Source organism: Vulpes vulpes, chromosome 6, assembly GCF_048418805.1.
Source record: "Vulpes vulpes isolate BD-2025 chromosome 6, VulVul3, whole genome shotgun sequence".
Lineage (NCBI taxonomy): Eukaryota > Metazoa > Chordata > Mammalia > Carnivora > Canidae > Vulpes > Vulpes vulpes.
Window position 1 is genome coordinate 57,393,742 of NC_132785.1, and position 13,233 is coordinate 57,406,974.

Here is a 13,233-nt window from a genome sequence, read left to right on the forward strand (position 1 = left end):
GAGATTATGAGAAACCAGAGGAGTATCACTTCCACAGGGGAGTCTATAACCCATAACCTGCAATCATTGTTAGCTATTTCCAAGTGTTAGAAACATCTGGAAATGCGGTCATGCTGCAGATATGGTCGTTAACCTTGCATTCTATTTAATTTATCATGAAAACATAGTCAAGAAGTGAGAACCAAAATCTATTCCTTTCTTCTATTTATTTTAGCTGGAGAAGAACAGAAAAACATATTTTAGAGTTTAAAATATTCTGTGTTGTTAATAGCATTTGTTACAATTTCTCAAAATGTTCCTTTATTTGAATTAGTTATTTATTTGATGAAATGCTTTATTAATGTTAGAACACTCTGGCTAAAATCTACCCAGATGAGCAAGATGTACTATTTCCAGGAAAACAATGCACTCATATTCTACATGTGCATTGCAGTCTGAGTGCAGAAACCATACCACACACAATATCTTATTGGATTCTCGTAAAATCATCATGAACTGGAAATGGAGAATATTTAAGTCAATTTTTAATCTATTTGTACTCCATTTTACAAATGAGAAAATAAAGGTTTAAGATGTTGTCAGAAAAGGTCAAATCAGACTTGATTCTAAGTCTTCAGATGTTTGGTTATAATATTTTCTGGGCATATTTTTCAAGTATTTCTCTGTCCTTGTGTGCCATTTCATTAACAAATGGCATCAAAGGGAAAGTGAATTATTTTAATCTCCAAAAAAATAAACTTTTAATTTTTTTTTCTGATACTAACCTTTCCATTTTAAGATGCAATTTTGCAGGTAGCAAAGAACTATACTTCTAGTGATCATTCTAGACATTACTGAATAGTGGGAGAAATTTTAAATTTATATAGAGGACATTGAGTTCTATTTTGTGGGGTACAGGATGTCATTTTCATGCCAACAAGTTTTCTGGCCACAGAGCAAAATACAACCAATCTTCAAGCATCATTCCTCCGTCCGGCAAACTGCCTTCTAAAATCCTCGATTTTGATTGGGTTTCTCTTGGCCCATTTCATATGTAACAGCCCAGTCTGCAACCATCAAGATTAATTTCACATGGCTTTCTCCATCCAGAATTTAACAGTAGTGTAAATGCCAGTTCTTGCTGCTCCATCCAGCAGGCCATAGCTGCTGGAAATTCTCTACCACAAGGACACATAGATGGGGGATGGGGAAACTTAAATATTGGAAATGACCATAGATAGTGCTTCTCTATTGATGACTTCTTAAGAATTTTAAAAGAAACCATGGCATTTTGCCTATCTGACTCTCTGATGTTAACAAGAGCCACTTGTTCTTTGCAAGAGGTTCAGTGGCCTCTCTTGATGGAATACTTAACGCTATGCAACGATCAACAAATGCTTGGGGGAAAAAAAGATGGCATCGAGGATATGAGAATCAGAAGAATTGAGAATGGTTGTGATTTCCTATCTTTAAGACTTTTTAGTCACTAAAATTTTGTAAATTTTAGGCAAAATGCCTCTGACCATCATAGCCCAGTTCCTCGCTGAAATTGTTGCCCTAGACTTCTTCCTTTTGTTCTGCTGCCCCAACCCCCAACTCAGCCATCCTAGTCAGACAGTGGAAGGCATCTGGAGAAAGAGCGAGAGCCATGGGAGCTGGGCTTCAGCTCCACCCGGACCCTCCACAGGGAACACTAGTCTTCCGACACCCCCCCCAGCTTGGCAGTCCTCAGATATCTCAGATATCTCAGATTCTTACAGCCTCCGCAAGCCAACATTGCCTGGACATCTCATCCAGCTTCTGTCTCCCCTAGAAACACTGAAGCCAGAAGAGGGGCTGCTTTGAGAGGCTACAGCCTTGAGACCAGATCTGTCACCTTGCCTGGCAGATGGGAGAGGCTGGGTCCCTTCTGCAGTGCGAGGCACATGCTCCACTGTACCCAGTCCCAAACTCTCTCCCCTTGTACGGACACTGCTCTTTACTTGTGTGCTTCCAACTCAGCAAGTGACTATTTCTTTTTTTTTTTAATTTTTTTTTTATTATTTATTTATGATAGTCACAGAGAGAGAGTGAGAGGCAGAGACACAGGCAGAGGGAGAAGCAGGCTCCATGCACCGGGAGCCCGACGTGGGATTCTATCCCGGGTCTCCAGGATCGCGCCCTGGGCCAAAGGCAGGCGCCAAACCGCTGCGCCACCCAGGGATCCCGAGCAAGTGACTATTTCAAAGGCTCTGCCGGCCCCCACCCCGGAAGCTGGACTATCTCAGTTCTTCACTCCAGAGCTGGGGCAGATGCTAGAGAGGGCTCACAGCAACCCCCACCATGCACATCCCCAGTTGCCCACTGTGCTCTTCTGGCACCACCACCCATTTCCTTGTCGCTGGCCTTTCTTTATGTCACCATCAATCCATCTTAAATATGGTACCCTTTTGTTTTGTTGACTCGGGCTTATTGCAGTTTTCCTTTTCCCTTCCAGAACATTCAATTCTTTTGTCATCCCTAGAACATTAGCATCTTCTTTGGGGTGAGCTCACCCGGTCACATGGTTGAACTCATATGCATGTTGATGACTTCCAGATCTTCTTTTCTCATCTTTTCTGAATTTCAGGTCCTTAGAGCCAATTACTTTTTTTTGGAATCCTACTCGAACGTCAACCAGTAGTTCAAAGTCAACATGACTAATAGAAAATAGAAGACTTTCTCTCTCAAAAACATAACCTCCCCTTTTGAAAACGTTCTGGTTGAATGGGCCCACTCTCCACCCTGTTTCCCCGGACATCATCTTGAAAAGCATCATTAATACCTCTGTCTCTCTTTCCTCTCTCTCTGATCTGTCCCCTCATCCAGCCAGGTCTGCCCCCAGGACACGTCTGTCCTCTCCCCTTTCCCTCACCACTGCTGGTCTCACTGGATCACCCAGCACCCTTAGTTGCCCTGTCTGTTCCAGGTAATCGTCCACTTGGGGAGAATACTCTTTTTCAAACACCAATCTGATCATGCCCTTTGTTTCAAGACCTTTGGGACTGCCCATCATTTCTAAGATATAATGGAAACTCTTGCAAGAGAGACAAAACTCTAGCTACATCTCCAGCCTCATCAGAAGGCTCCAATTTTGCCAATATACCTGAGTTTCTGTGTACATCATGCACGGTAAAGGCTGTGTGCCTTTGTATGTGTGGCTAAGTATTCCAGGGGCACCCTTACATCCTGGATGTGCTTGGAAAATTCTTATTCAAGTGTCAGCCCTTGGAAGGAAAGCCTCTTTCTCTCCCACAGACTTTCTTATCATCCTCTCTGGGTTTGGTCGCCTTCCTGAATACCTACAAACTCCTCTTGTCCATCTCTATTTTTCTGCCTCCGTACTATACTATACTATACTATACATTGTATATTATATTCTCTCCTTCCTGAGCTCAACAGTATACTGCTTTTTTGTTGTTGAGCTTCCAAGGATGAGCTCTTTATCGTTATATCCTCAGCTGCTGGTATGGTATACTTGGGAAGTGATTGCTGTGTGATTGTTGCATAAAAGGAATAAATCAACAAATTAATCAGCCACCACATAATTACAGGATATTAACAAGAAGAAATTATAAATGACTCTAAATTAAAAATCTTTAATAAAAATGTTAATTACAAAGCCTACGCTAGGACCCACTAAATTTCTAAATGAAATTCATAAAACTCTTGTGACCTTCCTTAGCTAGGAAGGGTACAGCTCAGGTGAGAACCAAGTAAAACACTGTAAATAGGTTCTGGTACAACAAGAACTTTTTTTTTTCTTCCTGAAACATCATGTGCTATTATGTATCAAAGCCTTGTAAACACAGGGTACTCAATGTTCAGGTGACTTCTATTATTCTGGAGACCAAATATGGCGGAAGTGACTTTTAACCACTGGAGTTTGACCACAAGCCAAGCCATAAGACTGTGTGTTTTCTATCCTAACAGGTATTTGAACCAGACCCTACCAGAAGATATATCAACAGCAGAGCATTCTCTGAACAGGGAGAAATTCACTATTTTGAAACAAGCCCTGAATGTAGTTGGCTTCAGTAACTTGGTGAGTCATATCATAAATATTTCACTGAGAAAACCAACATTCTACTAATTTACAAAAGTTATTCATTCAAAAACATTGACTGAGTCCCTATTATATTCCGGATATTGTTGGGAGTACTCACAATTTAGCAGAGAATAAGCCTCAATCTATGCCTCCTAGAGTTCATATTCTCATGGGGGAGATAGACATCAGTGCTGTTCCCTGGGGTCATAGATCCTATGAAGACAAATAGAGAGTGACAAGAGGAAGGGCATCGACTTTCAAGAGGGTGGTCAAGGAGACCTTCTCCCACATGAACTCACAGAGCAAACAGATCAAAGGACTGTGCACGGACCAACTCCAGAGAAAACTGGCAAATCTGAAGGAACTAATTGCTGCTAAGAATCACTTTGAAAAGTGACCTTATGACTTACAACAGTGTGTTTCTGTGCCATAGAAAGTTTTTTTTGTTTATTCTTAAAATACCCACAAAGCATTATGAAGTGGGGAAATACAATTTAAAATGTTCAGATCAGTGCTCTATGATACAAATTTCTGTGATCATGGAAATGTTCTGGATCTGTGCTTCACGACACGGTAGGTCCATGTGTGGCTAGCAGGCACATGAAATGTGGCTAATGCGAATAAGGAAATGAATTTTTAGTTTTGCTTAGTTTTAATTAATTTAAATTTAAGCAGCCTCATGTGGTCAGTGATTACCGAATCAGACAGCATAGGTCTAGTGGACAAGAGATCTGAAATGAGCTAAGCCTGGAAACCCTTCACACTCCCGTCAAATTCTCTTTCCCTTACACATAAGCTGTTCCCTCCTCATTCAGTTTGATGCAATTTTCAATTATGGCCAATTCCTCATTAGCGGTTAGCACAAGATTGCACGGGTGACTTTGGAATGCCAATAGGTTAGCAACCCAGATTTAGCCATAGATTTATATATCTTCTTCTTCTTATAGTAAGTTGATGGTAGTAAGTTCATTTTGTTTTTACCCCTAACCCACATAGACAGGGCTCAAAGGGCAGGGACCTGTGGGAAGGGGTGGGGAGATGGGGATTCGCCCTAAATGAAACAGCTCTGGACACTTCACCCCCGTCCCATTCAGAACTTGGGAATCTAGGAACATACAATCATATGGTATCTGTGTTTTTCTTTTTCTCTCTCTCCAGTTATCCAATCTCTATATCTCTGTCTTTTAGTAACTCCTACCCATTTGCACTTTTCTGCCCTGGCATTCACTACTGTTGTACTTTTTTTAAAAAAAATTTTTTCCCTTCTTCTGTGCCTAAAATTTCTGCTTCCTTATAGGAAACTGGGATATAGAAGTGGGTATGGAACCATTCTACCAAAGTACTCGTTGCTTGGAAACAGGGTTTTAAAAATCCATGATTGATTCTCAGAAGGAAGGGCAACCAGAATATACTTTTTCACCTAAGGTACCCACTAGAGAATCTGACAACCTTTTTGGTAAAAGACATATGTGCATTTTAACAAAAGACACGAAGGACACCATTTCACTGTGATCCTTTAGGGTGATCAGAATGGTGACATTTTAGTGCACTTCGGAGGGATAGATCATGTCCGGTAGGACCAGAAGGGAGATATTTCTGGGCTGGCAAGAAAATTGAACAAGACTTGTTCATAAAGATGCCTTCACCTGCGTCCTCCATGAGCACCATGTCATGGGCAGGGAAATGCCACCCACTGTCTGCGGACACAGGACGTCAGCCCTGTCCTCTGCTCACAGTGCTTCCTAGTGTGGCTAGTTGTCATGCTCTGTCTCCACCGCTAAACTCCAAGACCCTTGAGGTCAGAACAAAGCCTTCCTGACCGTGTATCTCTAGAGTGCCTACTTCACGGGGAACCATGAAAATATACTGAGGAGTTACTGGATTTATTAAAAATATTAAAAAGGGGGAAAGCAGTTGTCAGGTAGTGTGAGGAGTAAAATGTTATTCAAGCCAGCATGATTGAATGAAGTTTGAAACCATAGCCTGTGATTTGCAAGTCACCGAAACCACTTTTAAGTAATGCCACAGTCCTAGGGTATTATACCTGAAAATTACTTACAGACCATCCTTGTCAGTATTCTCATCTTAAAGATGATAGAGTTATATTCTGTGGTGAAAACTAGAAGTTCTGGAAGAAATTCTTGGAGGTCTTAAGGGCTACATTATTCTACTTGTATACTTATAAAGCAAATGCAAGTTGTTCTTAGTAAATTTTCACAGATGACAGCTTTTAATTTTAAAACTGCATATTAGGAAAATGAGAATTTAAAAGATATGTCCCTTGCCCAACATGGAACTTAACCAGTGTACTATTGATATCATTATACTAAGTATTTGTTCCAGAGAGGTTTATTTTTCAGCCTACAGCTTTTCCTTGATTTTTCACTGTCACCACAAAATGACTGCCCATAAACCAAATTTAAGGTCTAATTTCTTTCTTTATGCAGAGCTCCAGATTCTCAGATCTTTTCTTTCAGCAGACACTCTTACTTCCTTCTCCCTTCTGCTCAAAGATAGCTCTTGCCAACATCCATTTCTTTCTCTTTTCCTTAAAATACCTTAAAAAACAATTAGCATTTTTTTAATTCAGGCATAGACGTTTGTATCATGCCTTTCTGAATTTCCCAGCAGAAGTGAAAAGTCCTATAATCTTAACATCAGTTTATCTCAGAGGGGACATAACGAGAAGATGGCCAACACAGAGTATGTCCTCTCAGGAAGCAGCCTCCACCTGTCGCCCTGTGTCAGCCCCATGAGCATGCACCATGGCCCACCAGTCCAACCATCAGGACACAGTGGTTCATGTTTCAGTATGAGATTTATCTAGAAACTGTCAATTTACATCAGAACATCACTTCCTTACCCTCTTTTAAGGAGCAGAGACACTGACTTAAGGGAAATGTACATTGAAGCGATTGTGGTTTCAAGCTGGAGATGGGTGGTTTCTCTTACCAGACACTTGGGATCTGAAAAATTCCAACCCCACCAACAGGGTCCTCATCAGTTTTGTTTTGTTTTGTTTTGTTTTAAGCTATTAGGTTTTTAAAGAATTTGTCTTTTAATCTTTCTCCTAAGCCATTCTATTTTCTGTCTTTGTAAAACGTGTAGGAGGTAGAGAATCTGTTTGTGATCCTGGCAGCAATATTACACATTGGAGACATTCGATTCACTGCTCTGACCGAGGCCAACTCCGCATTTGTCTCTGACCTCCAGCTTCTAGAACAAGGTCAGTGGAACAGAGCTCACCCTCGTGGGTGCGTAGCTTTGCAAACGTGCCAGTAGAGGGAGACACAGTACGGAAAACTCTGGCAGAAGACCCCCCCCCCCCCTTTTCTGCAGGAGTAGAATGCAGAGTGGGAAAATATATACATTAATAATAATTAAAAAATAATAAAAAAGCGGTATCCACTTCTTATAAATGGTTTGGGGAATGAAGAACAACATGTACATAATGTTCTCCTGCTTCCCACATTTACAGAGTTGATTCTTAGGCACATACTTGGGTTTATTTATGTTGTTCTCAATATTCTCTCCCCCCCACCCACCCACCTTTGCTGCCCAGTGCATTTTGGGAGCATGTTATTAGCTGAACATTTTTTTTAAAGCTACTTGTTTTTTTTTAATTTTTTAAAATTTTTTATTTATTTATAATAGTCACAGAGAGAGAGAGAGAGGCAGAGACACAGGAAGAGGGAGAAGCAAGCCCCATGCACCGGGAGCCCGACGTGGGATTCGATCCCGGGTCTCCAGGATCGCGCCCTGGGCCAAAGGCAGGCGCCAAACCGCTGCGCCACTCAGGGATCCCCCTTAGCTGAACATTTTAAACAATACATTACTTCCTTCAAAGGTCTCGCCAAAAACCTCTCTCTCCCCTTTGAAGTTGCTTTGTTAGTCTCTCCCAGATTTTTTTCAAGATACCTTCAAACCACAGATTGTCAGTGAGCATCATGTCTTCATCTTGTATCAAAGTAATTTAACCACGGACTGGGAGAAACATTCAGGGCCACCTGTGAGGGCAAGGAGGGAAGAGACCTGTAATGATTTTCTACAGGAGCCCGACCAGCTCATTAGCATTATGATTACTAGAAGATATTTCTCTAGTGTACTTTGATACTTCAAGCACTTGTTCAGTGTTTTGTAATCCACACAGTTCCTAATGGGGCTATATAATAAACTCATAAATAGTAACTGTAAAGTATCAGGTTCGCCCTCAAAAAACATATACTAACTTTATGCTTCCAATGCTGCTTTAATTTTAGTGGCTGGATTGTTACAAGTATCAACTGAGGAGCTGGTATCTGCTTTAACATCCGATATCCAGTATTTTAAAGGTAAGTTCTGCTAGACTCTGATGTTTACCTTTGTGCAATCTGTGGTCTTCTCCCAGATACAGAAAGTCAATACAACCTTCCTCTCCCCACCTCGTGTACCTCTTTCCATGCACTGAATGCCGAAAGAGAAATGCATGATGAACCCATTTGGTCACCTGACATGGCTCTGTGTTGTGAACCTTGTTAAGCTCTCGAGAGACCATTTCGGTGAATTAGTCACCTTTTCTAGCTAATCGGTCCTTTTAGACAAATTGAGTCATCAATCCAACAGGACATATTCAGGTAAATGATTGGAACTGTTTGTGTATGCCATGTCGCCACCCTAGTCAGTGAAGACTTCTTCCTTCCTCTGTATTGTAAGTTGTAAGAAAAGCTGCGGTGTATTGGGCACTTGTAAACTGACAGGAGAGGTGCCAAGTGCTATAAATGCTGGTATTTTAACATTTCCACACGTTGCTCTGAAGGAGGCATAACTTTTTCTTTAGAACAGATGAGAAAACTAAGGTTCAAAGAGAGTCAATAACTCTGCACATCAGATCACTAGTAAAGGCATGTTTGGAATTCGAATCTAATGCTGCCGGAGTGCTGCAATGACTCTCATTACGCCACACACATCTCTCTCTATTCAGTGGTTTCCCACGTGCACTTCAGGTGTTCCCAGGAGATATTGCCTTACCAGCCTTCCTTTTACTGAGAGTTTGAGGACTCACCCTCCCCCTGATCTTTCTTTCCCGAAATCACCCGTGTCCTTACCTGGTGCTCCTCTTGAACATACTTGCAGATATTTAGTATGTGACTTACCACTCCTGCCTCATAGCTCCATAGGGTTCCTATCCAGCTCTGGAACTTAATGCATCTTCCCATTATCCAGGCGGTTGTGCAAAAGTCATTTTGGTGCCTCTTCCTCCTACACCTCGACTGATGCCTATCAGCTCTACTTCACACATCTCCCTTGGTCTCACTACCTTTCCTTCATTTCTGACACCACTACCTTAATATGTCATTCCTTTCCTAGATCACGGAACAATATCCTCTTTAATTTTTTATCTGGCCTTCTCATACTGTCTACCTTCCCCAATGGCTCAGGAATGGTCTTTCTGAATCATATTCTGCAAATATGATTTTCATCCATGGACAAGAGCCTTTCAGAGATGCTCTCAGATCATCCATTTGGGATAGCCCAGCATGCCCTTTATAATTCAGGTTTACCTCACATTGATGCTTTATTCTGACCCATCTTCCCACCAGCCCTGGCATCTAATTATATCATTTCTTGAACTTCTCCAAAATCATCATGTCTCATGATGTTTTGAGAAAATTTGAACTCACCATTAATACCTAGAATTTACTGTTTGTAAGTTTTTCTCCTTACACCATCCTCGCATCCTTACTAAGCTACCATGTTGCTGACCCATCAACACCCTCAATCATGTTTAGTCTAGAGACCATAATTCCATAATGTCATAAATACCACACCTGCTTTCACAGCCACCTTATTTGTTGATCTCGATGGCCTTTAACTGACAGGTCTCTGAATCTTCCTCACCTGCTGTGTTTTTTTTTTCTTTTATCTCTGCCTATCTGGTTCTCCTGCATCTCTACCTCCATTGACCAACAGCTCTTTCAGCCATTATTTCACACAGTAATCATCTTATTACTTAACCCCCTGCTCAGCCACGTAGCACCGGTTAGCCAGGCTAGCCACAGCCACACAGTATGAGTGCTAGATGCTTCTCTGCTCTCTAGCATCAAAGCTATCACAGGCTCAGCTCCAAATCATCCTCACCTGTTCCCCGCCCCCCTTGGTTTCTTCTGAAAACCTTATCACTCAAGATTTCAATTACCGTCTCTTAGAGAATGACTTGAACAGTTCTATCTGAAGGCTCTAACTTCTTCCCAAACTCCACACACACATTTTGGTTAGCTGGACTGTGTCTCCGAAAATATTTAAAATATGACAAATTTTCCAGATGGCCAGGTTTCCAAAGGCCTTGAGGATGATTCATATTCAAACCAGAGAGCTGTTTTCAGAAACCCTGTTAAGGGGGGCCCACCAACAGTTGGTTCCCTAATAGAAAGGAAATTACAGAGCCTGCATCGAGATCCAAAGCTATGCTCAGGGTCAGTAGCAAATAATACTGCAGTGTACATGGGCCTCACTTTGGGAAACATTTTCAGTGGCAGACACCTCATTTGTTTAGAGCTGTCACATGTTTTTAACATCTTTTGGCATATGAGATTGTGTAAGGAATAAAATAGGTGTGCATGGCCTTGTTTGCCTTAAATGAGTGAAGCCTCGTTCTACCTCTTAGCCTTTCTGCCCTTCCAGGAGATACCATCATACGGCGACACACTGTGGAGATGGCGGAATTTTACCGGGATCTCTTGGCCAAGTCCATGTTCAGTCGTTTGTTTAGCTTTTTGGTGAATACCATGAATAGTTGCCTCCACAGTCAAGATGAGCACAGCAGGTAGGATTGGCAGATACGGGTCTGCTCTGTTATTCTTGTTGTAGCCGACTTAAAAGCACCTCTTACAGGTGCTCTATAATCCAACGCGACACTATAATGAAAACATTTCATTTTAACAAGTGATTTTACCTAAAGGGTTTCATTGACTCTTTCTTAGAGATTTAAACCCCGTCCTCCCACCCACACACATTGGCGAATTAATCAAATCATATCTCATGCATGGGGATGCACATGCATTCTCTCTGGTACCAAGAAATTTTAAGAATTAATAGATCTGGGAAGAAGACTAAGAATATCTAAAGCACTTACCTTTTTTGAGGAGCCCATTTCTCACTTAGAACCAATCGAATGTTATGTTTCCGATTAGTAAGTCTTCCTATTTTGTTCACTTATTTGCAGATTATTTGACAGGAGGTCTCTATGGTAATCATTTTGAGTCATAGCCTTAACCACCTTTAAAGCAGGAGCTTTTCAGGACTATTTGATAATCTAAAAATCATAGACCTACAATGTCATCTCGTTAATGGAAAACTTTGTTAATATTCTTGTCAGTAACAATGACTTTGAGCAGGCCGTTGAGAGCAGAATTGCATCCAGAAGTCTTCACACGTATGCATATCTTTGAATGAAGCCTTTTGAGAATTTGTTGTTCACATAGAGTTCTTCACCAAATTCCTAAAAGTTGCTGCCTTTAGAGGTTTCAAGGAAAACACAAGAAGTAGCATGTATTAATGGGACAGTTTTTAAAGAAAAGTAGACATCTCAGAAGACTTTAAGGACAAAGGGATATGGAAGTCCTCATTAACATGTGTATATATAAATCCCACAGCTTGCGGATCAGCATATTGCAATACAGTCTGGGATTTGCGATACTCGGTATAGTATTATCAGTATTTTAGCAGTTGTACCTTAGAGTTTGGTGTGGTGAGGATTCTTGGATTTATAATTATTTATTGTCAGTTAATTTATAATTTTCCTTTAAATATGAAGATGATTCACAGAATGATACTAATATGCTGTCTTGCAAATTAATCTGGTGTAAAATTATTGGCTGTTCTACTGAAATTGACATTGAAAAAAATTAATATCATAAATCCAGCTACACATGGCAACTTTTAGAAAATTTCTATTTGACATTCAGTTTTTTTAAAAGATTTATTTATTTATTCTAGAGACAGTGAGAAAGAGAGCATGCAAGAGGGGTAGAGGACTGAGTGAGAGAGCAAATCGTAAGAAGACTCCATGCTAAGCATGGAGGAGCCCAATGCAGGGCTTGATCTCACAACCCTGAGATCATGACCGGAGCCAAAATCAAGAGTCAGATCAAGTGACTCAACTGGCTGAGTCACCCAGGTGCCTCTGCATTTGGTATTTAAATCTTACAGAACCATAAATTTATGTAATTGGGAAAATTTAGACATAGTCTCAATATTTGACTACACACACAGGAAAATAGACAAACATAAACCTTGGAAAGCATATTATTTCTCTTTCAGTGGGAATATTGCCACTGTGTCAATATGCAAATTTATGGTGTTAGTGCTGTCTTTTAAAATTCTTGACTAAGCAAATGAATGAGGACAGGGATTAGTAGGAAATTAGTAATGATTTAATGTTTTAGAAGTTTAACTTAAGAAGACACACTATTCTCAGATGAGTCATAATTCCCATGTTTTTCTCTCATTTCTCCCCGGGGTCACCCAAACCTAAATTTAAATCTCAAAATACTCCAAAGAAAGGTTATGTTTGCAGTATTTCTAACTCATTGAAATTCATGGAAAGCTGAAGGATTTGTAGATTTACAGACCTAGTTCCTAAGTCTCAGAGAGGTCTCAAAATTTGGATGAACTTAGGCTTTGACTGTTTATGAATCTCTCAATTTTTTGAAATGTGTAATCATGTCAAAAACATTATATAAAAAATGTGTATCCCCATGGTTCAAGTTGGCGAGGACTCTTGATGTTGATGGGGAGTATTTTTCACACTACATTTTTTTGGTAAATTTTGCAAGAAAAGAACAACTATAAATAAGATGTACTGTAACAAGTTATTAAAAGAAAACAAGTGAAATTGAATCCGATGAAATGTTCTTGGAATGCTGGACTCATTTCCTGGATTACAGCAAAATAGGTACAATATTAATAGTATTATACACTTCAAAAGATTTTACTCTCTCTACCTAGATTCTTTTTTTTCTTTTTAAGATTTTATTTATTTATTTATGAGAGACACACACACAGAGAGGCAGAGACACAGGCAGAGGGAGAAGCAGGCTCCCTGTGGGGAGCCTGATGCGGGATTCCATAAATGACCCCTGGATCATGACCTAAGTCAAAGGCAGATGCTCAATCACTGACCCACCCAAGGGCCCCTCTCTACCTAGATT

The 13,233-nt window shown here is 40.5% G+C and overlaps 1 protein-coding gene across 17 annotated transcripts in view; it reads left to right on the forward strand.

Moving 5' to 3' along the window:
• The window catches only part of MYO16 (myosin XVI), a 591,124-nt gene that overhangs the window by 366,400 nt on the left and 211,491 nt on the right, over positions 1-13,233 (forward strand). For all 17 annotated transcript variants that reach the window (XR_012002051.1, XM_072761001.1, XM_072761005.1 and 14 more), the window contains 4 exons: positions 3,931-4,042; positions 7,154-7,271; positions 8,305-8,376; positions 10,706-10,847. Coding sequence is in view for 16 of the 17 variants with exons in the window: in XM_072761001.1 (XP_072617102.1) it covers positions 3,931-4,042; positions 7,154-7,271; positions 8,305-8,376; positions 10,706-10,847 (444 nt within the window). In the remaining variant the exon portion in view is untranslated. The remainder of the gene's footprint in view (positions 1-3,930; positions 4,043-7,153; positions 7,272-8,304; positions 8,377-10,705; positions 10,848-13,233) is intronic.